Genomic DNA, 27450 nt, shown 5'->3' on the forward strand with positions numbered 1-27450 from the left:
AGTAAGTACTCATTACAGAGAAGAGATGCATGCTCTTGAAGGATTCCCCACTACCACATTCTCACAAGTTATTGGAAAACACTTCAGAGTTTGGGCACAGTAATAGCTATATTTTAAGAATTTCGTTATTTGCCTCCATAAATGAATGCCTGTCTACCTCATTGGCCTGAAAATTGTACCACATCGGCAAGATGAATCATTTGGCTTTCTAGTTGGTCCTAGGGGACAGGAACACAGCCCACAGATTTACCAGTAGCTGACTGCCTGGTACATGTTTACTTATAAATTAGCGTAGGTGATAATTTATTTAGGTAATAAGCATAGATTACACTTAATGGCTTAGACATTATACATTATGAACACAGTATTTTATGTTGAAGTAAATGTATATGATAATTAATATACCTAAATGTAACTCAGAAATTGTGTATTAGAGAGTTTAAGCAAAGTTAAGCGTGTATTACAGTGCATCAGCACTTCAATTAAAGGCTTCAGGAAAGTTTCACAATGGCAAAGCAATATCATACGGTTCACCCATACCATGTGTTAGGGATTTGTTTATTTTTTAGATTCTCTTCTCCTTTCCCCCATAAACCGACTCATTCTGTTACTGAAGAACATTGCTTCTTTCTTGACAAGTGACACAACATCAAAATTTAGGCTTCTGGAGCTGAGGTGAGTAATCTGTCAGCAGGGACACCATGACAGCCTGATGACACAACAAAGAAAGAAAGAAATGGATAAACATTAGCGACAGTCTGCTTAGGGACCTAGAGAAGGTGAATTAGGTTTCAGCTTTGCAGGGTTACAGTTAAAATGTGTTTTCTCAAGAAAATGGTAAGAGAACAGTTCTGAACTAATATTTATTTATTTATTGGAGGAGGGTATAAATGAAAGTCAACAGAGATCAGACTGATCCAAATAGACACACAAACACTGCATAATTAGGCCTAATTCCAGGACTAGTGGGTCACAGAATTGAAATGAGACGCTACAGTGGTGGCCGTGATTGAATTTTCCAGTCATAAGTAAAGTATTGGCTAGTTTTAGAGAAATATCATCTCTCCTATTCCCGATCCTTGTGTTTATACTGTGGTTTGATCTCTCACAACCTAGAGAAGTTTAGGATGAATCAGATGTAGAGTAATCTGAGCAATGTCTGCTCTCTGAAGCTGGGTATTCCTGAAAGAGTATTATCTCTATAGCCAAGAGTATACAGCTTCCCCTTGGTCTGTCAACCACAAATGATAATCTTTGCTTTTACTCTTCTCAACCTCCACAAGAATGACAATAATATCAGAAACTATGGTGAATGTTAACTGAGTGCTTACTAGGTATTAGATAGAATACTAAGTACCGTATCATGTATTGGTCAAGAAATATTTTTCAAGCACTGTGCCAGGAGCTTTGGTGAGCTAGAGGGAAATGTTCACGCATTATCTCATTTAATACAACAAAATTCTAAGGTAGCTTTTATTATTATTATCATTTATAGTTGAGGAAATCAATCCTTGAGATTGATAGTGCAGAACTGGGTTGGAACCCAGGTTTTCTCTGACTCTATTCTTTTTAAAAATTATTATTTTTTTGATTGATAAATTATAATCATATACATTTATGGAGTACAGCATGATGTTTTGAAATATGTATACAATGTGCAATGATTAAATCAAGCTAATGAACATATCCATCACCTTACTTACCTTTTTTATGGAGAGACATTTGATATTTCTTCTCTAAGTTATTTTGAGATATATATTATTATTGACTATAATCATTCTGCTGTGTAATAGATCTCAAAACCTATTCTCCCTGTCTACCTGAAACTTTGTACCCTTTGATCAACAACTCCCCATTGCCCTCTTTCCCATCCCCCATCCTCCGGTAATCATCATTCTACTCTCTACTTCTATGAGTTCAACCTTTTTAGAGTCCACATACAAGTGAGATCATATAGTATTTGTCTTTCTGTGCCTGGGTTATTTTACTTAGCATAATGTCCACCAAAAAACTGTTAGAACTGATAAGGGAATTCAGTAAAATTGCAGAAAATGAAATCAACATACATAAATCAGTAGCATTTCTAATATACTAATAATGAACTATCTGAAAAGAAAATTAAGAAATTCACATTTGCAACAGCAACAAAAAATTACTTAGGTATAAACTGTATCAAGAAGGTAAAAGACCTGTTTACTGAAAACTATAAAACACTGCTGAAAGAAAATAAAGACACAAATAAATGGAATGATATCCCATGTTCATGGATTGAAAGAATTAATGTTGTAAAAATGTCCACACCACCCAAAGTGATCTACAGATTCAATGCAACCCCTATCAAAATTCCAATGTCATTTTTCACATAAATCAAAAATACAATCCTTAAGTTTGTAGGGAACCACAAAGAACCCACATAGACAAAGTGATCTGGAACAAAAGGAAGAAAGCTGGCAGCATCACACTCCTTGGTTTTAAAACATATTATAAAGACATTTTAATAAAAACAACATAGCACTGTCATAAAAACAGACACATTAACCAACAAAACAGTAAGGAAAGCCCAGAAATGAACCCATGCATTTATGGTCAATTGCTTTTTGACAGAGGTGCCAAGAACACGTAATGGGGAAAGGACAGTCTCTTCAGCAAATGGTATTGAGAAAACTGGATATCCACATGCAGAAAAATAAAATTGGACCCTTGACTCACACCATATAAAAATCAACTCAAAATGGATTAAAGACTTAAATATAAGCTCTGAAACTGTAACACTACTAAAAGAAAACATAGGGAAAAAGCTCTGTCTTAGTCCTTTTTCACGCTGCTGATAAAGACATACCCGAGACTGGGAAATTTATAAAGAAAAAGAGGTTTAATGGACTCACAGTTCCAATGGCTAGGGAGGCCTCACAATCATTGCAAAAGGCAAAAGGCATGCCTCACATGGTGGCAGGCAAGAGAAAGAATGAGAGCCAAGCAATAGGGCTTTTCCCTTATAAAACCATCAGATCTTGTGAGACTTATTCAGTACCATGAGAACAGTATGGGGGAAACTGCCCCTATGATTCAATTATCTCCCACCAATCCCTTCCACAACACGTGGGAATTATGGGAGCTACAATTCAATATGAGATTTGGGTGGGGACACAGCCAAACCATATCAAGCTCCATGACATAAGTCTTGTAATTGTTCACATATGACCCTGAAAACACAAGCGACAGAAACAAACATAGACAAATCAAATTGCATCAAAGTTTCTGCACAGCAAAAGAAACAATAAATAAAGTGAACCGACAATCCACAGAATGGGACAAAATATTTTCAAACCATACATCTGTTAAGGGATTAATATCCAAAATATATAAGGAACTCAAACAATTAAAGAGAAAGAAAACAAATAACCTGATTAAAAAATGGGCAAAGGACCAGAACAGGCATTTTTCCAAAGAAGACATACAACTCATCAAGTTCATGAAAAAATGCTGAGTATCACTAATCATTAGGGAAATGCAAATTAAACCACAATAAGATATCACCACACACCTATTAGAGTGGCTTTTATTTTAAAAAAATGAAAGATAAGCGTTGACAGGAATGCAGAGAGGGGGGATCTCCTGTGCATTGTTGGTGGGAATCTAAATTAGTACAGTCTTTATAAAAAATGGTATAGAGGTTCCTCAAAAAACCAAAACTAGAACTCCCATATGATCCAGCAGTCCCATTTCCTAGTATATATCCAAAGGAACTGAAACCAATCTGGTGCGGGGATATCTGCACTTCCATGTTCACTGCAGCATTATTTACAATAGCTAAGATATGGAATCAACCTAAGTGTCCATCAATGGATGAATGGATAGAGAAAACGTGGTGTATATATCCAATGGAATAGTATTCATCCTTAAAAAAGGAAATCCTGTCATTTGTGACAACATGGGTGAATCTGGATGACTCTACTCTTAAAAGGTAGTTTTGTGGTCTCTCAGGTACTTGTTCTTACACTTCAACCACACTGTACATGTGTTCCTAGCCTATATCAAAAGTGCAGGTCTTATATTTCAAAGGTGTTAACTGAATATACTTATCAAAGTTATCACATGCCAGGCCCGGTGCTGAGTGCTGTATGTGCATCATACCATTTAATATCCTTTCCTACTGTATGAGATGGTAAGAGATGTAAAATAGAGATAGAGAAACTGAGATGTAGGAATTTTCCTGAGTGGTGCTGTTGAGGGGTAGATCTGCACCTACCTGTCCCTGGGTCCCGACTACAATGCTCACATGACTCTGATCTCATTGAATCCTCATAACCTTAAGAGGTTGGTTCTATTTTTTATCCTCATTTTTCATATGAATAAACTGGTCTTAGTGAAGTTAAGGTACTTGCATAAGTTGATTAGGAGCCCAAGATCACAGAGAGAGCCAGAATTTTAACCTGATTTCCAAAACTTATGTTCTAAAACCAATTCCCTATATTGCCTTTAGGCTGCAAAAATGTATTGAGTGCATCTTTAAAGTATGTGTCAGGCAAACTTCTAGGTATAATAAAGAACGTTACAGACAGGATTAATGCTTTCATAAAGAAGTTTTCATTATAGTAGGGGGACAGGCAACAAACAGACAAAAAAATATAAAAAATATCAAGTAGTGCCATTAGAAAATAAAATGTAAAAAGGAGATAAAGGAGCCTTGGGAACCACTTAAGAGTGGGTGGTGTGGGAAGATCTTGCTCAACAGTAACATTTAAGGTGATGTCTGAATGACAAGAAGGAACTAGTTTAGCCAGGGCAAACTTTGGCATAAGAATGTCTACCAGGTAAAAGACACTGTAAACTTCTTAATGGGTTCCTGGGAGCCCCTCTCATTTTTGCTTTGTTTTTAATTGTCTATGGATTGTGTCAATCTTATTTCCAAATAAAAACTTACAAATTCAACTTGGATTAGGATTGTCAGATTCAGTTAAATAAACACGGACAGACAAACAGTTAAATAAGAATTTCAGATAACAACAAATATATTTTTTACTATATGTTCTAAATAGTACATGAGACATACTTAGACAAAAAATTATTCATTGTTTATCTAAAATTCAAATTTAACTCGGTGTCCTCTATTTTATCTGGCAACTCTAACTTGGGGAGAAGTAAATGACTATAAAATATTGTGAATTACATTCGCAATGGTGTTTTGGACTTAAGAGTCATATGTGGATAACAGTGCTTTGAAGCGTCAGCCTTTTTTCTTTTTTTCAGGGTCCCTTTAGGTTATTTTAGCTCCAGTGTAAAATTTATAGGCAGAGGAAAAACATCTATCTACTTTTTGTGAGTCCTACTGCCTTATTAATCACTGAAAAATACAAAAGCAAGCTTCATGGGGAGGAAAAGGGTGATTTTTGTTTTTAAACAAAGGGATCCAAAGACCTGTGCACTATGAAGACAATGATGCGATTAGTGAAGCGTTCTGAACAGCACTACTGGAAATCTCTTAGCATGGAGGCCTTAAAAAGCTACTCTGAGTGCTTAAAGAGGGCACTTCTGCTTTAAAAAACGCTACACCATTAAAGAAAAAGCCCTTCGTCCTATTTTAGTGTATACCTTACATCAGTCATTACAGGCATCTCAGAACTGGAGGGCCACATTGTGGCTTTCCTTTCTTATTTCATCCTGATTTTAAATCAAGTTGCATGCGTGGAAATTATTCCCTAGAGTAGTGCTGTCCAATAGAGCTCTTGGCAGTGATGGAAGTGTTCGATGTCTGTGCTGTCCAATACCAATAGTGTAGCCACCAGCCACATGTGGCTATTGAGCATTTAACAACTTGGTTAGTATAACTGAGGAACTGAGGAACTGAATTTTCTCTTTTTTTTTTTTTTGTTTTGTTTTGAGACGGAGTCTTGCTCTGTCGCCCAGGCTGGAGTGCAGTGGCACGATCTTGGCTCACTGAAACTTCTGCCTCCCAGGTTCAAGCAATTCTCCCGCCTCAGCCTCCTGAGTAGCTGGGATTACAGATGTGCGCCGCCATGCCAGGCTAATATTTTTGTATTTTTAGTAGAGACAGAGTTTTACCATGTTGGCCAGGCGGTCTCAAACTCCTGACCTCAAGTAATCCCCCTGTCTCGGCCTCCCAAAGTGCTGGGATTATAGGCGTGAGCCACTGCGCCTGGCCTGAATCTTCAATTTTGTAAAATTTTAATTAGCTTAGATTTAAATTTAAAAAGTCATATGTGCCTACTGGCTACTGTATTGGATAGGGTAGTCTGGAGGAAGACAAGTATTAAAGCATCTTAGAAAAATGTATCACAGCAGTGCTGAACCTAAAGGCCATTCTAAATAAGCTGTATAAGAATAATTTATTTGCGGCCAGTTGCAGTGGCTCACACCTATAATCCCAGCACTTTGGGAGGCCGAGGCAGGCGGATTACCTGAGGTCAGGAGTTCGAGACCAGCCTGGCCAATATGGCGAAACCCTGCCTCTACTAAAAATACAAAAATTAGCCGGGCGCAGTGGTGGGCACCTGTAATCCCAGCTACTCTGGAGGCTGAGGCAGGAGAATCGCTTGAACCCAGGAAGCGGAGGTTGCAGTGAGCCGAGATCGTGCCATTGTACTCCAGCCTGGGTGACAGTGAGACTCTGTCTCAAAAAATAAAAATAAAAATAAAATAATAATAATAATTTATTTGCCTATGAAATAGGAATGTAGCGTGGATAATCTCTAAGGTCTCATCCCACTTGAAAATATTATGCTTCTGTGAACTGTACAGGCTGTGTGGTGGCTGCACACTATTCTCTTTTTTTCAATCTCCAATGCGTGGCAGAGGACCTGGCACAGAGTAGATGCTCACTATGTGGCTGCTGAAATGAACTGAACTCAAAGGGACCTCCAAATCATCTAGCTCAGAGACATAAAGAGCGCAACACATGCATCACCACCTCCTTTCTGGTGTCTGTGTAAGGCACGTTAATCAGTTATGCCACTCTTTCTGTCTCACACCATAGGCAGGCTCAAAATCCTTCTCCGCAGAATTCCTGTAGCCCGGTGATGAGATTAGGGATCTAAGAATTAAAACTCATTTGCCATCTCTATGCCTCAATCTGCTTATTTTATGGGAGAGGACACTGGGACCTAGAGAGTTAGCTAAGATGGCACACCTGACTAGTATTAAGGCCAGTTACAGAAGTCAAGTCTCATCACTCCCAGGTGAGCATTCTTTCTACTTTAGACCCTCTACTTTCATTTTAACATGATTCTGTCTCTTGGTTTCTTTAAAATACTTTCCTCTAATAATAGTGGGTAACTCAGGGGTATGGGGAATGGGGAGATGGCGGTAAGATCTAGATGGATGGAAAAATGGGTGGATGTAAGATTTCACCATAAATATTTCAACCATGTGAATATATTATGTATTTAATTTTTCAAGTAAATTGGTTTTAAAGATGTTGTTTAATAAGCTCTTTAAAAAATCAGAAGTTCAGAGCATCTCCATAATTGATGTTTTGGAAAGTTTCCCTTTAGTTTTCCCTACTGAATTTCTACAAAGGATCTACTTTGATGGATTTACTTGGTTTATCTTTGTAACTTCAATTGTCTTCTGATGAAAAACAGAGCTCAAGGAAAATGTTTTGCTGTGTCTCTTCCTGAGGTATGTGGTTGGAGAGCTCACATTTTCTTTGTCATCTAGATCTTTGCTACTCAAAATGTGGTCTGCAGGACAGTAGCACCTGCATTAACTGGGTCCTTATTAGAAGTGCCGGCCTGGCACAGTGGCTCACGCCTGTAATCCCAGCGCTTTTCAAGGCTGAGGTGGGTGGATCATTTGAGGTCAGGAGTTCGAGACCAGCCTGGGCAACATGATGAACCACCCCCCCCCACTAAAAATACAAAAATTAGCCATGCATGGTGTCACCTGCCTGTAATCCCAGCTACTCGTGAGGCTGAGGTAGGAGAATTGCTTGAACCCGGGAGGCAGAGGTTGCAGTGAGCCGAGATCACACCACTGCACTCCAGCCTGGGCAACAAAGCAAGACTCTATCTCGAAAAAAAAAAAAAAATATGTGCCAAATCTAAAGCCCCATCTTAGACCTACAGAATTCAAATCTGCACCTTAACAAGACCCCCTAGGTAATTTAAATGCACATTAAGGCTTCAGAAGTACTGGCCTAGATAACAAGGCAATTGACATTTTGGCCAAAGTTAGTGTCCTGAGGTGGCAAGCTGGAAAGATGTGGTGAAAAAAATCATCCCTGTTATTAGATATGACAAATTTAGGCCTAATATACAAACTTCTATTGAAAAGGGAGTCATGGTTGGCTGCCAAGCAGCCATAGTTGAGCTTGAACCCCTGCTTATTTTATAGGGTCTGTGTCAGATCAATAGTGAAGATGATGATAATGAGGGTAATAATTATGATAACAATATTTACCATGTGTTATGTACTATACTAAAAGCTTTACACATATTACTTTAATGTTCACAATAACCCTATTCCAATTTATAGATTAGATAAATAATTAGCAGCTAGTCCTTTCCAGCTTGCTTTTCTCTACTCCAGAGGCTGAAAGCTAAAAACTACATTTCCCAAACTCCCCTGCAGCTAGGGTACAGGCATCCCACTCAGCTGCATCTACTCCAGACTTGGATGCAGAAGTGAACAACATGCAGTGGAAGCCGTCTTCAGAGAGATTGGATCTTCTGCTACATATGCAGGTAGAGAAATCTATTTCAGCTGTGGTGGCTATAATGGAGTATCTGACATCTAGTTTCAAGGGCCTTAGGTACCAGGCTGTGTCAGTGGTGTTCTGGCTACAAAAGAACTACAGTGTCATTGGGCCATTTTTCTGCCTGTGTTGTCCCTGGCTACGTGGTGTCCAAGAATTATTCACTGCACTTCCTTTCCCAATAGATTCTGGGAGCCACTTAATGTCTCTTAATACATTACTTTCCATTTATCTACCTAGAGTGGACTCCCGTTTGCAAGTAAGATCCTGGCTGATACAGTAATTGAGACCAGTTAAGTCACTAAAAGCTAAAAAGTGGTGGAGCTAAGTTAGACATGTCAGTACTATTTTCCAGAGCAGGTGACATTTGGGATATTATAAAGTAGACATATGGTTAATATTTCCTAGAATGACAGTGATGAAGATGAAACTAGTGGCTTTATCTGAAAGAAACCATTAATTTTTAAAATAAGCTTTGCCATGAAATTTGGAAATGTTCTATACCTAAAAACGCACGTATCCCTATGGCCAAACTCAAAGAACAAAAACAAGTATCTAGTCCAGTCATAAAGTAAGGCATGTAATGAGGACAAAGAGAAGGGAAAAAGTAAGATGTTTTGAATGCCCATTTTATACAGGAACTGAATTAGGGGCTTCTCTAAACATGAACAAAGAGATTCTAAAATAAGAATTATACAACTTTTAATGGTTGACAAACTGGTGGCTGATGCTCAGGCAGATCAAGGGTGGTAAGAATTTTGGTTAAAATGGATTTATTTGAAAGGAGATTAATCTCACTCCATGCAAATACACTATAAATGCTAATAAGCACTAATGATGTATTATAAAGTTTCTGGAAAAAAATAGATGTTACATGAGCAAGTAATGTGGTTGGATAATCTCACTTGCTTATTATTTCCCCAAAGGCATGAATGACCAAGTTGGAACCACACAAAGAACGTATCCTCCATTCCTTGTTTCTTGCTTACCATGATTGTCCACTTTCTGTTTTCTGCCTCTGGGAACACTAGTGATCGTGGAGAATAAAAGACTTCATCGTCCACTTCTTCTGGCTTTCTGGGCAAGCAGTGTAAAAATGTCCAGTCAGAGGCAGCAACTTTAGCAGTCTAAAGAGATGGGGATAAGACCACTTTTTGACTATTATATGTGGCAGTCATATTTGTTTTCTTCAGTATCTAAAAACACACACGGCCTGTAGTCAGAGATCAATGCAAATGGGGAGACAAAAGAGCAGAGTGATGGTTTTATCTCAAGACACCTGGGAGAAATGTAGATGGTACTTTCAATTTTTTTTTTGAGACAGAGTCTTGCTCTGTCGCCCAGGCTGGAGTGCAGTGGTAAAATCTTGGCTGACTGCAACCTCTGCCTCCAGAGCTCAAGCAATTCTCCTGCCTCAGCTTCCTGAGTAGCTGGGACTAAAGGCATGCGCCACCATGCCCAGTTAATTTTTGTATTTTTAGTAGAGATGGGATTTCACCATACTGGCCAGGCTGGTTTTAAACTCCTGACCTCAAATGATCCGCCCGCCTTGCCTCTCAAAGTGCTGGGATTACAGGCATGAGCCACCATGCCTGGCAAGTCTTTTTTTTTTTTTTTTTTTTTTTTAATTTAGAGAGCATCACTTCAAGTTACACCAGTAACTCAGTTTTCTGGTATTCTATTTAGTGGAACAGTAGACCTTTCAGTAAAGAACTCTACTAATGTAATATGTGGCTGATAGCAAAAGTCACCAATTATAGTCTACTATATTTAAAAAGTTGCTTTGGTGTGATAATATTATATTTAGAGCTTATCTCCAAATTATTATTTTTAGCACTTGACACATACTCCATCACTAGTTAAAACAATTTAGATAAAAGTATTGAGGTAGGGGTGAATTAAACAGGATTATAAGCACTATGCATTAGATTTTTCACTCTTAATGCAAATGTACTAGCAGTTTTAATTTTCTCCAACAGTTAATTCCTGAAAGTTACATTTCCCTATACATTTCTATTGTTCACATACAGATTCAAAACTACATTCCTTCATACCTTCTTACCTCAAAATTACTGCCTTTGTACTAAAATTTTGTTTTACCTCCCACCCAAGCTCCAGGTTCAGAACATTTTGAATTCTAAAATACCAGCAAAATTACATGGAAAAAAGTAACATTTATAAATGCCATACATCAATAAAATGACTGTTCTTCAAGCCTACAGTTCCAGCACCAGAAGCACATATAAGATTGGCCAAGCAAGTGTAAGTATGAGGCGATTTATATAATTTAAAATATCTCCATGAAAATATATTCCACATGGTAAGGGATTAGCCATAATATATAAAGAGCTCCTATAACCAATAATAGAAAAGGCAAAAAAATAGAAAATGGGCAAAAAATGTAATAGCAATTTATAGAAAAAAGGGCAATGCCCAATTAACATAAAAAGATGCTTAACTTCATTAGTAATCAAGGAATTGCAAATTTTAACAAAGATGAGATGCCATTTTTCCTCCAGATTTAGAAAAATTAAAAATGTAAATAAAAGCTAAACATGGAGAGGATATGGAAAAATAACTATAATATACAGCTGCAGAAGTATATATTTTTAATCTTCTTTGGGTGAGCAATTTAGCAGCACTCTCATATTTTAAAAAATATATACCACTTCACCCAAAAATTCTTCTTCTCAGGTTCTTATTCTCCAGTAATATTTGCACAAAAAAATATGTATAAGCAAGTTCATTGCAGCATTTTTGTAATCAGCATTCTCAGAAATAGCCTAACTTATCAATAGGAAACATTTTAAGTAAATTATGGTTCCACTTATCCTTTGGAATTCTATGCAGCAACTAAAAAGAATAAAAAATATCTAAATGAATGAGCAAGAAAATCTAAGATCTGTTAAGTGGAAAAAGTAAGAATAATAATAAATAATAAATAAATAATGTCTAAAATATCATTTAAGAAAAATCAATAGTTATGTGTGTATTGAGGCATATATATGTAAATGCACAGAAAAGGTCTGCAAAGAGACACATCATCAAATTGTTAAACAGTGGCTACCTCTAGGAATAGTCTCTGTTAAAGAGATGGGAGAAAGACATTTTTACTTTTTATTTTTCAAACTTCTGTTCTATTTTATATGTAACAATAAAGAACTTGTATTTATGTATTACTTTATTAATATAATATTAATTGTACTTGCTTAATCCCTTTCTCCACCAAAGTAGATTTGTTGCTTTTCTGACAAAATCCCTGTGCATTTGGCTTTTAGGGTATTCCTCCAGAACATTGCTTCTCAAAGTGTGGCCCTGGAGGCAGCAGCATTGCATCACCTGGGAACTTGGTAGAAATGCAGATTCTCAGGTCTCAACCTGACCTACTGAATCAGAAACCCTGGGGGTGGGACCCAGCCAGATGTGTATTAACAACTCCTCTGGTGATGCTAATACCTGCTCAAGACTGAGCAGCACTGCTCCAGATCTTACTGGAAGACAGCCAAACAGATGAGTCCCCTGGGAAAGCCCTGGAGAGCATTAGCACAACTAAACTGGATTTAGAGGTCCTCGGAAAATAGAGGCAAGGACTAGCCTGAGGAGCATAGTTAAGGGGCTTTTCTTAGGGGAGAAACCATAAGAAACTGCATGCATCGGAAGTAACCTAATTTCTCTAAACACACAAAGAGTAAAACACTGCAATGCCTCGACTCTTGTGAGAGGGAAAAGCCTGCTCCTCTCTTCTCACTGGGTTTCAAATTCCTTCATCCAGCACAAAAATGCCTTTCCAAAGGACACAGCTAATCTTCGGAAGGAGAGAAGTCTCTAGGGGACACAGTCAGTGAGTCCTTTTATAGGGAATGAAAGGACAGTCTGCTCCCCCTAAAGTGAATGAGTGATTAGATGGTTCTGGCCTTTATGAATGGAATTAATGAACCTTCCGAGAGGCATCAATTTGTACCTTCATTGTAACCTGGTAACCTTGGAAAGCCTGGAGCCGCTTTTTCTTCTCCTCTTCTTGTCCCATGCTTATCCAAGTGTCTGTAATTAATACATTGCCTCCATGCGCTGCTTCCAATGGATCATTTGTCAGCAACAGCTTGGTACCATTCTAGCATACATAAGCACGCTGGTTAAATAACTTCATGGGACAGTAAAAGGCAATAATAGCTTTACATGTAAAGAGCATACCTCTTTGGCATACTGCTCTGCCAACTTGGTTACACTAGGATCTGGCTCATAACCCTACAGGAGGAAGAATTTAACTGTTATTTAGGTAATTTTACGATACATGTGTTCTTACATATATATTATTTTCTTTTCAATATCTCCTCTCTTTCCCTTTTTCAAGATGTGGTCCCACCATGTTCAGTAGAATATGGTTTTTACATCTAGAATTCCAAAACTCAGTAGTGCCTTTTGGAATTTAAAAAGACAACCAATTGCCCCATCTTTCACTGTCTCTGACTTCTTTCATCATAAAGGCAAACATAAGGCATGGTGCTTTCCAACTCTTGGAAGCACCTCTTCCGGTTTCCATAATGGCTTAAGAGGATTATATTCAGAAGTGTGCAAACGAATGCATGTTTGTCTGTCTTTGCACATGCTATCTTTTTTTGTCTGAAATTCTTTCTTCCACCCACTCCATGTGGATAACTTTTTCAGGTCTCAGTTGAAATGTCCCCTCCTCAGAAAAACCTTCCCTGACCATCCCAGCTAAATACTAACAGCTCCCCCTCCCCCATTACACACATCTCATTCTTTTGCATTCCCCAGCAAGCGTTTTGAGGGCAGGGTGCTTGTTTTGAAAGGCATTGACAGAATAAATACATTGTTTTTGCTAAGATTACATATTTGTTCAGGATGGTTTGGTGAGGGCAGAGTCGGACTCTGGAGAGGCAAGTGAGGTGCCTAGGGCAAAACATTTAAGGAGGCGCTAGAAAAAATTTAAAGAAACACACATTCTCAGGGTCATGCATGCACAAATTTTGCACCCTAGGTGACTCGCTTGCTCAGCCTAGTTCCTACTCTAGGTGAGGGGACATCATGGGAACAGCTAAAGCTCCCCAAGATATCCCAGGTTCCCACAGGCAGTCTCCCTGCCTCTACCCTCACTCTCCAACCTATTCTGTACACAACAGCAAGAACGGTTTTCTCTGAAGCCTCTGATGTTTACTACTTGCTTCTTAAGTCAAAGCTGATTAAGAGCATCAAGCCTCCCCACCTCCATCCCCTGCTTCTGTCTCTTTTAATTCTTCTCAACATCTTGCTGCAGGAAAGCCAATCTTATTGTCATCCCTGTACACATCTTGCCCTTTTCTGCCATCACAGCCTTTCACTCTTGAACACCTCCTCTCTTGTCCCCTCCTGGGCGTCTTCATCACAATGTGTCAGCTCCTCAAAACTCTAGCCCAGCCTCACCTCCAAGACCCTCCATATGGAAGTCTTGTCAGTTCAAACCCCGTAATTATCCTCACCTTCCTCTATCCTTCTCATTTTCCCAAGTTCTTAGCATTGATTATGAGTTGATTTTTATCACTTTTCACTGAGGCATTGTGGTGAACGCTGTGGTATGCTCCCCAGATCCCCCTCCATGAATAATCATGAATGAAGGACTTATTCCCCCAGCTGCTGGGAGTGCTGCCAGAAGATGGCTTTCAGCTGTCAGCCCGCTTTGGGCACTGCCTCAGCTGCAGAGAGCAGCCGCACCCAAGGTCACACACCCTTTCGGGGCAACCCACATTCAATGACTGACAGGAGGGTATGAAAACCTGACCCCCCTCTGCCCAACTCCAGACAGCTGAATGAACATCTCAGATCCAGAACTTTCCATAAGATCAGCCAAGGCTGTTGTTGGGCCTGCGTCACAACTCAGCTTCTCCCTCTTCTTACTCCTGCTTCCTTCCCTTCCTTTCCACGGTTGTTGATTTCAAGGGCACATGCTAATAAGCATCCTGCCTGTCCTGCACACTAAACTCTGAGTCTGCTTCCCAAGAAACCCAACCTGTGACAGGCATGTCTAGGTTTATTTGTGAAACTGTGTTTATTTGCACGATAGTCTACCATAGTTTCTTCTTCTATTAAAGCATTCTTGAAAGAAGAAACTACTCAGATGTTGATGAAGATGCCTGCAGATATTTTAGCAGCTTTACCACCCTCATATAGCCATGAATTCTGGAGCCTTGTTTATAGATATTTGGGGAAAGTAATTAATAAAGGCTAGCTAATTTAGCAACTAATGTTGTGAACAGCCATACTGGTAAACATAAATGAAGAGACTTGGATATTCCCCCAGATGCCTCCTACCCTGAAAATTTAGCCTTCCCTTTGGAGAGTAGGTTTTATACTCCCTAAGTATAATAATTCTTAGAAAAGGAATCAATAAGTACTTAGAGAACCAACAGAGAAGTCTGGAAATTAGAAAATCACCCAACCTTGCATGTACTGAGGCATGACTTAGAATACAGAGAGGAATTCTTTACTCACATCTCAGCTTTCAATACTAAATCACTCACTAGCCTTTACATAAATTTTAAAACCAGACGAAGAAGGTGATTAACACACCCAGTTCAGTCTAAGTATTTACTTAGAACAATGTTAAAATCATTACTATTGATAGTTTATGGAGCAATTTTACAATCATGGACAAAATTATTTTTTCTTGAATATGTAAGTTATTCTTGGTTAAAGAATGGGGAAATAGATTAATCATGTCCTTGGAAACGTTTCAGTGTTTCTAAAATTTACAATAAATCTCCTAGCTTTATCTTTAAAGGAAACAGGTCTACTAACAACTGAAGACTTACAAATTGATGGAATGACTTTTGCACTATCAGACTTTCCAGAAGACTTTGCAAAACTCTTACTCCCACCAAGGTTTAACCAGGTTTTAGTACTCTTTATCATTTAAATGAGTTTCTGCTTAAGAACAATACTGCAATTACTTTGTAATATTAGAATTTTTTCCTTTGATGTTAATAAAACATCTTTGGCATGCAATAAAATGTTTAAACCATATATTTCTTCAACAGAATAAAGCCTTCCAAAAGATCTTCATAGCAGGGAACAATTATTGTTAATGTATGTTTCATCTGTGGGAACCAAATGCAATAAGAGTTTGCATTAATACAGAGCCTTTCTTCAAACTAGCTTTGTATAGAGAGTGTACTCACCCTTCCCATAAAGTGAATAAAAGCCGCCTTAAGCACATATCGGATCTGACCCTTATTTCAGTTCACGCTGAATAAAAGAGGAGAATTATCTGTTGTAAGGGTCATCTCTCTGAGTCCCTCAAATTTACTATAATAGGATGACTTTCACTGCATGCAGTACATTTTTTCTATGGCAGGTGTACTTGGTTGAATAGTGTTCTTCAAAATTCACGCCCACCCAGAACCTCAGAATGTGACCTTATGTGGAAATAGAGTCTTTCCAGATGTAATTAGTTAAGATGAGTTCATACTGGATTAGAGTGGGCCTAAATTTAATATGGCTGGTGTCCCTATAAGAAGAGGGGGATTTGTACAGACAGACACAGACACAGAGGGAAAGTGATGGAAGCAGATATTAGAGAGATGCAGTCACAAGCCAAGGAACGCCTGGGGCTACCAGAAGCAGGAAGAGGCAAAAAAGCATCCTCCCTGAGAGGCTTCCGAGGGAGTGTGACCTGTCAACACCTTGATTTCAAACTTCTAGTCTCCAAAACTGTGAAAGAGTAACTTTGTATTGTTTTAAGCCGTGCAGTTTGTAGTAATTTGTTATGGCAGCCCTAAGAATCCAAGACAGCAAGATAAAAACACCCGGTGAAAGCATTTGGTGGTGGTTAGTTTTGTTTTGGCTGGATGCAGCAGACGATGCTGGTGCTCTACTCAGAGGCCCCCGGGGATCCCTTTTCATGGCTTCTGCTCCCTTCCCCAGTTTCAGTGTTTTTAACACCTAGTGCATGCAGTTTGTCTTCAGGGGACAGCTCTCTGGCTACCAGGCTGCTTTTCCCATCAAAAGTGCCAGGGGATTTACCACTCCACCTCTTCTGCTGCCCTTGACCAATGCTGGGATAACTTTAGGGCATAACTTACACTCCAGAGCTCACCGTGAGATCAGGCTGAAGCTACTTTCTGTGGGACTGTGCATGACATGGGACTAGGGTGACCAAATCACCTTGGTTTGCCTGGACTCTCAATTTTAGCACCCCAAACCCCATGTCCTCAGGAATCTCTTGATCTTGGGCAAATCAGGATGGTTGGTCACTGTAAATGGCAACCTTTCTTAGATTCTTCCCTTTCCCTGTCCTGCTCCCCCTAATCCCTTAGGGATCTCCCTTGGGAGTACTTCCTTAATAAATCACCTGTACACAAATCCCCACGATGGTGTGCTTGTGGGGAACCTGGCCTAAGGTTGATATTTAGTAATGGTGCTGGAATATTTATTTTTCCATGTGAAAAAATACATATAAATAAAAATACATACCATCTACATTTGTGTAAGTACACTGTATGATGTTCCCACAACGACAAAGTCATCGAAGGACCCATTTCTCAGAACGTATCCCTGTTATGAAGCCACACACGACTGTACGGTCAAAATAAAGTCTCCCTCCTACCTTTATCCTCAAACCTCCCAGTTCCTCTCCTCAGAGGCAACAATTATTACCAGTTTCTTGTGTATCAAAAGGGCTACATTGGGCCTATGAAAGAAGTCATGTATTCCATACGTGCTGTGAGAGATAGCAGCAAGGTAGGAAGTATGCAGGGGTCATTTTGATAGCCATGTGGGGCTCAAATTTTCTAAGCCAAAAGGCCCCCAGAGTTGAGTTTTGAAATACTAAGCTGGTGTAGATGCCATCACTGTGATCCTCACATTGGATTCACATTTTTCTACCAAATTGCAGCATTAGAAAAATGACAGTATCATTCCCATGGGTTGAGAATTCTATGCTGCCTGGATTTTATTGCTTTCTTCAGCCTTTGTGATGGTAATGCACGATGCCAGTCATCATAATGGCCTACAGCAGGGTATTCAAAGGGATAATTCAGACATGCTTTTAACACTAACTCATAGAATAAAAGGCATCAGCCAAGACTATCTCTTATTGTAGAGATGGGAAATTGGACTCTCAAGAGGCCAGATAGCTATTTAATAGTAGGGCTGGTAACGTAGCCTAAATTCTGTGGCCTCACCTGTGCTATACTTAAATGGAAGAGGCTTTTTTTGTCACTGGGTGATTGCATCTGAGGATGATTTAAGAGAGGGGTTAGTTTCAAGGCAAAAAGTTTCCCTACCTTTGGAGTAGCTGCCTGAAGGTGCATTCCGAATTTCGCTGCACTCATCATGATGGAGTGCAGGATATTGTTCCCATCCCCGATCCAGCTGAGGGTAAGACCTTTCAGAGAGCTATAGTGTTCCTAAAAGGCAAGGGATGAAGGAGATGAAATCCAGGAGTAAATTTGCTTATGTGTAGCGATTATTAAGGTTAAAATAAATAGTCTTAATCTCAATATTAGTGCCTTGTCAGAAGGAATGAATTCCCAATATTTTGCATTACACAGGGCAATTCAATAATATGAATGTACAATCCCAAAAACGTGGTAAAATGTCTTAATATCTTAAACCAAGACACCATAAGAACTTGAACAGAGACTAAGAGTTTCATACATTTCAAATCTGAGTCTTAGTTGTATTCATTCATTGGATACAAATGAGCACCATTAATATCCAGACACTGAGACACTGTCCTTGGCCCTGGAGATATAACAATAAACAAAGGAGATAAAAATCACTGCTTTTATGGAGCTGAAATTCTTTGGTATGAGAAAGGGGAAATACAGAATACCTGGAACAGTGTAGCATGGTGGCTCAGAGCATGTTCCCATTATATGAAGTTGACAAAGATGCTCAATAATACTGTTAGTTGGCTGGGTGCGGTGGCTCATGCCTGTAATCCCAGCACTTTGGGAGACCGAGGTGGGCGGATCACCTGAGGTCAGAAGTTCAAGACCAGCCTGGTCAACATGGTGAAACCCCATGTCTACTAAAAATACAAAAATTAGCCAGGTGTGGCACACACTTGTAATTCCAGCTACTCTGGAGGCTGAGGCACGAGAATCACTTGAACCCGGGAGGCGGAGGTTGCAGTGAGCTGAGATCATGCCACTGCACTCCAGTCTGGGTGACAGAGTGAGACTCTGTCTCAAATAATAATAATAACAAAAATAATAATAATAATACTGTTGGTTGTTTATGGCTATAGATATGTGTAAAGATACTAACATCAGGATAATAACATATTTGTGGAAGGGAAGAAATGAGATTAGGCAGAGTTACATGGTGGGTTTCAACTCTATCGTTAATGTTTTATTGAAAAACAGCAAAGAATTATAAAGTAACTTAACATCACGTTAAGAATTGACAAAACTGTGTGAACACATGAATGTTTGTTTTATTTTCTTGAAGTGTCTATAGGTTTCATATATTTTATATATTTAAAAAGATTAAAAAAGAGAAAGACTAAGCAATTTGGAGATCACAGAACTACTAGTTAGCTAAGCTAGAATTTAATTCCAGATCCATCTGATTTAGATTCCATGCTCTTAACAAGCTGCTATTTATTAATTCAGCTCCTACTTTAAGTATCTCCTATATGAAGGCATTGCACAAGGTCCTACAGGGGACATTATGATAAATAGGACAGCTCATTTTCCCTCAGTGAATTTATAATCTAGTAATGATAAAGCCCCAGGGGAAGCATTAAATTATCTGGTGTATATGTAAAGCCACACCCACAGACGGCCACTTTGGTATCTGACATAATTGTATCACCTTCTCTGCATGGATCTCATCCTCATGTCCAAAGTGTTTTATTTTGAGGTTAACCTCACATTTAAATGTGTGTAGTTTATTCAAATGTGGAAGAAGATGGGCCTATCCAGTTCATCTTGTCTCCTCAGAGTTATCCATAGACACAGAAACCATGGCTGTTAGGATTTCCAGGGGCAATATAATACAGATTGGCTGTGGCAAACCAAACAAGAGGAATCTTTCAAAGTTATTCAAGTTCCTAATTTGGGAGGACTAGAATGGCTAAATTTGAGCCCCAATTCTATAAATTCTGCATATTCTTAACCCTACTTTTAAATAACCAGTTTATTAAAATGATAGAAAGTGACCCCCTCTTCCAGAGTGACTTAGTAACCAACCTTTTTGAATATTCAAAGCACACTCCACCAGTCTTCACTCCCAAGCCACAGACTCTGATGTCTATAGAATCACATATGGCTTGTCCATTTTGTATGCTCCAGTGTTCTCTATTCATTCATTGTGTTAAATATGGCACCGAAAAATCAAAGGGATTGACAGAACAGAAGATGAGATACGGGCTAAAAGGGTTTGGGAATAGGGTTGAGTGTAGAGCGATCTTAGAGTCTGTTTTTAACAATGCCCTGTTTTCCCCAGAAAATGCACACATAAGCTGTAATTCTTTGTCAAGCTGGTATTTGAAAATAAAACACCAATACCATGATTTAAGTAAACTGCTTCACTTAAAGCAAGTCAGGAATTATTTGATTTTGCTCTTTTGTAAGACAAATAAATAAACCAACCTGGAGCGTGAGGTAATCAGCCAGGATCTGGATAGGATGGTACAAATCTGACAGCCCATTGATAATTGGGATGGATGCTTCTTTAGCCAGGGTGTCCAAATCTGATTGTTTATACACTCGAGCTAATACTGCATCTGTCATGCTAGACAATACACTGTGGCAAACCAAGAAAAAGATAATCTAAGGCAATTATGCTTAATAATGCCTTATTTAGTATAAGATCAGAAATAATAACAAGAAAAACTAATAAATAGAATTTTACTACATGTAAACAACCTACCAACATTGCAGGTTTAAAAGGTAATATTAAACATGTATTCATTACATAAGCCAGATGTTCTACCTCCCACAACGTATCCAGTGACCAGCGATTTTACATTTTTTATGGAGATAATTGTGGGCCCAGCAGATATAATGATGAGTTATAATTGATAAATGGCCATCGGTTAAAAGGGACAAGACCAAAAGCAAGATATACAGAGAAACATTAATGACCTGCCATATGGCTAATTTTCTTTCACGTCATCCAACAGAAAAAAGATACATTTTCACTGTGGAATTGCAAGTCCCAATGTGGCAGCCATGGAAGTGCACACACAGATCGCCCTACAGAAGAGAACTTGCTGTGAGGAGAGCCATTGGCTGACACTCTAGCTGCTACACCTTCGGATGCCCTGCAGCATTCCTGCCAAGGCCACCCTCCCCAGGCTGTTCCAACCTGATGACGGAACACAGTGGGGGAGAATAGCTCTGGGGCCATTCCTGCCTGACAGGGACCTCTCTGATGGGCAGTCTGTGCTCTGGGGCTCCCCATCAGCCTGGCTGAGACTTTCTCAGAGCTGCGCTACTGGCTGAGGCTCTACCTATCCACCCATCCTTCTTTCCCACAGGGGTCAGACCTGCCTCCCTGTCTGAAGGCCCTCTTGGCCCATTCCTGCTGCCTCTCTCTTTATGTTTCTTGGTGTTTCCCTCAATAAATCTCTTGCAAGTCTAATTCCTTCTTGAAATCTGCTTAGTGGACCTGAACTGACACAGAAAGCAATAAACTCTGGTGCTTACAAAATTCAAGAACTGCTTCGCCCCAGGGATTAGAGAATCAAAGATTAAAAACTATATTCCTATAACAATATTTTTCTAGACTTACGGATCAGATTTTTTCTAATTTTTAATGGATTTATCATGCCCATGGCTCCCAGATTTTTAAATTTCATGAACCAGCAAGATTTCCAAAAATAGGTGATCAACATAAGATTTGCAACTCTTTATTTACCAAATTAAGAGCATGAGAAAAGCAAATAAACAGGTATGATATGTTACTACCTTAATTAATTTAAAAAGGATATTTTAACATCAAAAAGGTGTGAAAGACAATTTCAAAGAATAATCCTTGAAATGAATTATTTGAGCTTTATGAAATTCACTATATAATTCTTATCCTTATTTTTCTTATTCTACCACTTCTGATGGAAGCTTCTCCAGACCAGGGTTAGTGGGGATAGAGATTTGTAAACCACTGCTTTGAACTATCTAAGTGCGCTGTATTTTATAGCACGAGGAGTGAATAAAAGAGCCATTTTAAAAAAATGTGATATTGGTTAACTTTTGATGGTGGACTAAGACAAGGGGTTTTCAAATTTTACTGCACATGAAAGTCACTTGGAGAGTGTTTGTTTGTTTTTGAGATGGAGTCTTGCTCTGTCTCCCAGGCTGGAGGGCAGTGGCTTGATCTCAACTCACTGCAACCCCCTCCTCCCAGGTACAATCGATTCTCCCACGTTAGCCTCCCAAGTAGCTAGGATTACAGGCTCGCCACCACACCCAGCTAATTTTTGTATTTTTAGTAGAGACAGGGTTTTGTCATGTTGGCCAGGCTGGTCTCAAACTCCTGACCTCAAGTGATCCTCCCACCTCGGCCCCCCAAAGTGCCGGGATTACAGGCGTGAGCCACCGCACCCGCCAACTTGGAGAGTTTTTTAAACTCTTGATGCCCAGGCCATATTCTCTATCAATTAAGTCAGAAAAATCAAAATCTCTAGGAGTGGGACCTAGGGATCATTATTTTAAAAAATATTCTTACTATATTCTAACACGCTGCCAAAGTTGAGAACCAAAGCTAGCACCTTGCTCCTCAGAGTAGCAACATCAGCATCATCTGAGAGCATATTAGATCTTCAGAATTTCAGGCCCCACCCAGATTTACTGAAGCAGAATCTGCATTTTAACAAGGTTTCCAGGTGATTCATTTGCATATTAAAGTTTGAGACTCCTAAGAAAGAGGGAATTGAGACCGCCCTATTTTTGAAAGCATCATCTATTATTTTCTTAAAATCCTAACCAGGCAATATATCAAGAGTAGACAAAGCTTCTGAGATGGCAGCCCACAAAAACAGAAGACTCTGTCTATAATATCCTTGGCAGGGAGGGAATTGAGGGAAAAAGGCAGCTAAACTCCTCTGAGCAAAGAATAGTTCACCACCTTCTGTTAAGGCCCTTCTCGTTAGAGAAGCAAGTACCCTTACTTATTTGATGCCCTAAGACAATGGTTCCCAGACTTGGGTGTGTATCGGAACTAAGTGAAGAACTAATACTAATAGATTACACAGAAATAGAGTAGGTCCTAGGCCTTTGTCCTCTTACTAAAACAGACATTCTGTTTTTCATACTATAAGAATGCAGGCTTCCATCATGGAAAAGTAACTTAAGTGGAGGTAGATATGTCAATAAGGTATATAATTATAATCAACTATCAATTCCCTATATCAGATGAATTGGTTAATTTTATGATGTCTAAAACCCCAAGAAAGAGAGAGAGAGAAGCAGAGGATGGGGGCAGAGGGGTGTTTAATCCTAGAGGTCATACTTCAGACTTCTTTAAACATGTAGCACTCCCTAAAGTGTGTACAGACAAATAAAAAAAGTCTGGATTAACATTGCAGTTGACCTTCTGGAATCTCATAGCCAGAAAAGCAGATTTGACTTCTATTATAGCCTCTCAAATCATTTTAGGCAGCTAGAACCTTCGGCTGCCAACCTGTTATGGTTTTCTCGAACTTTACAGTATGTTGTTGAATTTTGCTAGATTTAGTGTGTGTCACATGCAGACATTATCTTAACCTCAAAGATGAAGAAATCAAGGCCTTTTAAAACCTTGAAGTAATTAGAGCAAGGTTAGGAAAGAGTGAGGAAGATGAGACTGAAAGACAGAAATGCTAGCAGAGCAATTGGAGAAGTCAAGGACCTGTACACATGAGTCTTTCAAGAAGATTGAAAAAAGGCAGGTGTGTTTTTCTCTCTTTAACAAGTCCCCATCCCCAAAACTCCTGAAGCAAAGCAGTCAAAAGATAAGCATGCATTTAATTTTTCTGTTTATAATGTCAAGCTGGTAACCCTGGAACCTCTGTGGTGTAATTTCATGGGAGTGTGCCTGGTTGGCTTTATTCAGGTTGCAACACTTTTCTAGAACAGAGGTTCTTTACTTTGACTGCACATTAGTATCACCTATGGAGCTTTTATAAAATCCTGATGCTATATTCTGCTTTTTGGAAGGTTAAATCAGAAGCTATGATAGTGAGACCCATATCAACATTTTTAAAGCTCCCCAAGCTAATCCAATATGAAGACTAGGCTGAGAACCATTGTCCTAGAAAACAGAGAGTGAGAGAGGAGGTGGGAGGAAAGTGGGCTACTGTGCTGCTGGGTGACACAGTGGATCAATGTAGAGGAAGAAACTCTTAGTAATTGCTGAAATCTCATGCAATAAGAAAAGTAAGGGATAACGATATGATAAGCTATACTGGAAAGAACAAGATTTTACACACTTATAAAAGAAGTATTTTCTTTAAGCTCAGTCACTACCCAGAGAAGTCCCAAGGCAGCAGCAGTAGCTGTAGTCTTGCCCCACTTGACACTTGTAAACATCCCTAGTGACCAGATTTTTGTCTCTAATATTGTTCTATTTTAAAAAAAAAGAACCAGAAACCATTAGAGGATAGTCAATTTCATGTTATTGGGCAGAATAAAATCAGAATAGGTCTGTAACATTTTGTTCTTGCCAGGAAACAAGAGTGATTTGTTTTTTAAATGGCAGAGGCACTGCTGAAAGAAAAACAGTCAGCTTAAAGGAGCTCTCATTTTTCAAGTTGTGATCATTTGTAGTAATGAAAATCATGAAATGAAATAAATTATGCTTCTAAAGGGACATGATGCAGATAAGAAAAAAGTTAATGTAAATAAAATGTACAAAATTATAATAGCAATATCAAAGAAGAGTGAATATTATGTACATGTAAATTTATTTACTTAAATAAGTAGGAAAGTGTTTATATATCACTATATAGATACATATTTGTGGGGTTTTGTTAAGTATATTTCTGTTCATATAGTATAGATATGTATTGTTTTTATCTGCATAAGCCACAAATTACTAACATAATTTGTAAGCCAAACAGTCCTAGAAATAGTAGAAACTGTACCATGAATAAACAGGCCTCAGCAGCATTTGTGGTCTTATATATAAGTGAACTAGAAAAGGAGTCCAGCGGTTTGCCAGCACCAGTCGCATATGCAATTTCCAATGAGGAAAACGATAATAACCATTTACTCCAAAATACTAACTTAGTTAAATGTCCATAAAAAGAAGTCTAATTTTTTTTTTTCAGACAGAGTCTCTCTCTGTCGCCCAGGCTGGAGTGCAGTGGCATGATCTTGGCTCACTGCAACCTCTGCCTCCCAGGTTCAAGCAATTCTCCGGCCTCAGTCTGCCGAGTAGCTTGGATTACAGGCATGCGCCACTATGCCTGGCTAATTTTTGTATTATTAGTAAAGATGAGGTTTCACCATGTTGGCATGGCTGGTTTCAAACTCCTGACCTCAGGTGATCACCCGTCTCAGACTCTCAAAGTGCTGGGATTACAGGCGTGAGCCACCGCACTTGGCTAAGAAGTCTAAATTTTAAGATTCACTTTTCTGTTTCTCCGGAAATGAAATCTTTTGATGATTTAACTAATTAATTACAACACAATGCTATTAAGAAAGGTGAATGTTTTTAAATATTGAAATCAGGCCAGGTTAATATATTATTAAATATTGCAATGAGTCGTGTGCTGCCAGAGATTAAAAACAAACAAATAAAACTTAAATCTTCTAAATTTCTTTAAAAATCAGAATCCATGGCAGGGTGCAGTGGCTCACGCCTGTAATCCCGGCACTTTGGGAAGCCGAGGCAGGCGGATCACCTGAGGTCAGGAGTTGGAGACCAGCCTGGCTAACATGGTGAAACCCCATTTCTACTAAAAATACAAAAAAAAAAAAAAATTAGCCGGGCGTGGTGGCATGTGCCTGTAATCCCAGCTACTCAGGAGGCTGAGGCAGGAGAATCACTTGAATCCGGGAGGCAGAGGCTGCATTGCACTCCAGCTTGGGCAACAAGAGCAAAACTCCATCTCAAAAAAAAAAAAAAAAAAACAGAATCAATTTAAAAGACAAAATTACGACTGCTCTCTGTCATCCTCTGGCCTGCCTAAATGTTCAGGGGACAATGACAGAGTATAATTTTGATCATGGCCATTTCAAAAGCATTTGAACTGGAATTAGTTGGCCAGGTTGGGTTGGGCCACCATAACTTGCATGTCTATCTCAGGAAGACTTGGCTTTCAGAGGGGACAGCACTCAGCCCCAGGAGGAGCCTGCAATTCGTCCTTATCTCAGAGTTTGTGCCATCCATGGGGATACAGGACAGTAAGGAACGAAACAGAACCTGCTGTCTAAATGGGGGAACCTGCACGCTGGGGTGCTTTTGTGTCTGCCCTTCCTCCTATGGATGAAACTGTGAGCATGTTGTGTGCACAGAGAGCTGTGGGTCTGTGCACCATGACATCTGGCTGCCCAAGAAGCGTTCTTTGTGTAAATGCTGGCATGGCCAACCCCTCTGCTTTCCTGAGGCATTTCTACCTGGTTGTGATGGCCTTGTGATGGATGAGCACCTCATGGCTCCCAGGACTCTGGAATACTACCATCTGCATGTACCACTTTTATGCTAGCTGGCATGTGCCTTTCCATACAAAGTTACTCTTAACTGACATTTACCTATTTCCAGAAATAACAATTTTAGATATCATGCAAATTTCATGACCAGTAAAGTCTGCTGCTCCAATGTCCTAATTGAAAGAAGATCATTTGTTAGTTGCCTTAAAATAATGAATACAATTTTGGGAGTCCGAGGCAGGCAGATCACAAGGTCAGGAGTTCAAGACCAGCCTGGCCAACATAGTGAAACCCCGTATCTACTAAAAATACAAAAATTAGCCGGTTGTGGTGGCATGAGACTGTAGTCTCAGCTACTCAGGAGGCCGAGGCAGGAGAATCGCTTGAACCAGGGAGGCGGAGATTGCAGTGAGCCAAGACCATGCCATTGTACTCTAGCCTGGGTGACAGAGTGAGATTCTGTCTCAAAAAAAAAAAAAAAAAGAATGCGTTTCCATAATGGTCCCTAACACTTCCTCACTTCCTTAACGTACCAATTACTTCTTACCTCTGCCCTGCCCTCCCCTCAGAAACTACTTTCCTTTTTCAAAAGAAAGTCAGCCGTATGTATATTGTGCCCAAGTCCTGTTTTCTTGATACATGTAACTCTACCAAGGTCTTATTAACATGGTCTTTTAAACAATTGAATTATATCTTCAGATTATTAAAGGCTAATCCTAATGTGAAACTGAGGATAAAGTTTTGAGTAGAGTTGATCAAAATCAATTAAAATGGTCTCTTTCAAATGAAAGAAAGCCTCTTTAAAGGGAGGCGATGAAGGGAAGGATCAGAAAGCGCTGGGGTAATAGAAATCTGTCTGCATGTGTGCCACGGAGATGGGGTAAAAAAGAGGAAGCAAATGGGAGGGATGGACAGGAAAAGAGAAAATGAATTACTTGACTGATGATAAGGTGGATGTAGAGAAGCAAGTTAAAAGGCTAAATTGAAGGGCAATTTCCATCATCTATAGAAAGTTATATAAGACAGACTCTCCTTTTTTCTAACAGCATTGTAAAAAGAATGAAATCTCCTTGGAAAAAAATTATACCTAAATTTCCCCAACAAGATTGCTTAGTAAATTATGTTTTCTCCAAACTATGCAATTATTTTAACTGTTACAAA

General features: G+C 39.1%; 1 protein-coding gene across 1 annotated transcript in view; it reads right to left on the reverse strand.

Moving 5' to 3' along the window:
• Positions 1-286: 286 nt before the first annotated feature.
• The window catches only part of OTC (ornithine carbamoyltransferase), a 68993-nt gene continuing 41829 nt past the window's right edge, over positions 287-27450 (reverse strand). Inside the window, exons 5-10 of the mRNA XM_003270993.4 lie at positions 20308-20461; positions 17992-18114; positions 12905-12958; positions 12675-12824; positions 9703-9840; positions 287-709 (exon numbers count right to left, since the gene is read on the reverse strand). Of these exons, the coding sequence (XP_003271041.1) occupies positions 650-709; positions 9703-9840; positions 12675-12824; positions 12905-12958; positions 17992-18114; positions 20308-20461 (679 nt within the window). The 3' untranslated portion in view covers positions 287-649. The remainder of the gene's footprint in view (positions 710-9702; positions 9841-12674; positions 12825-12904; positions 12959-17991; positions 18115-20307; positions 20462-27450) is intronic.

Source organism: Nomascus leucogenys, chromosome X, assembly GCF_006542625.1.
Source record: "Nomascus leucogenys isolate Asia chromosome X, Asia_NLE_v1, whole genome shotgun sequence".
Lineage (NCBI taxonomy): Eukaryota > Metazoa > Chordata > Mammalia > Primates > Hylobatidae > Nomascus > Nomascus leucogenys.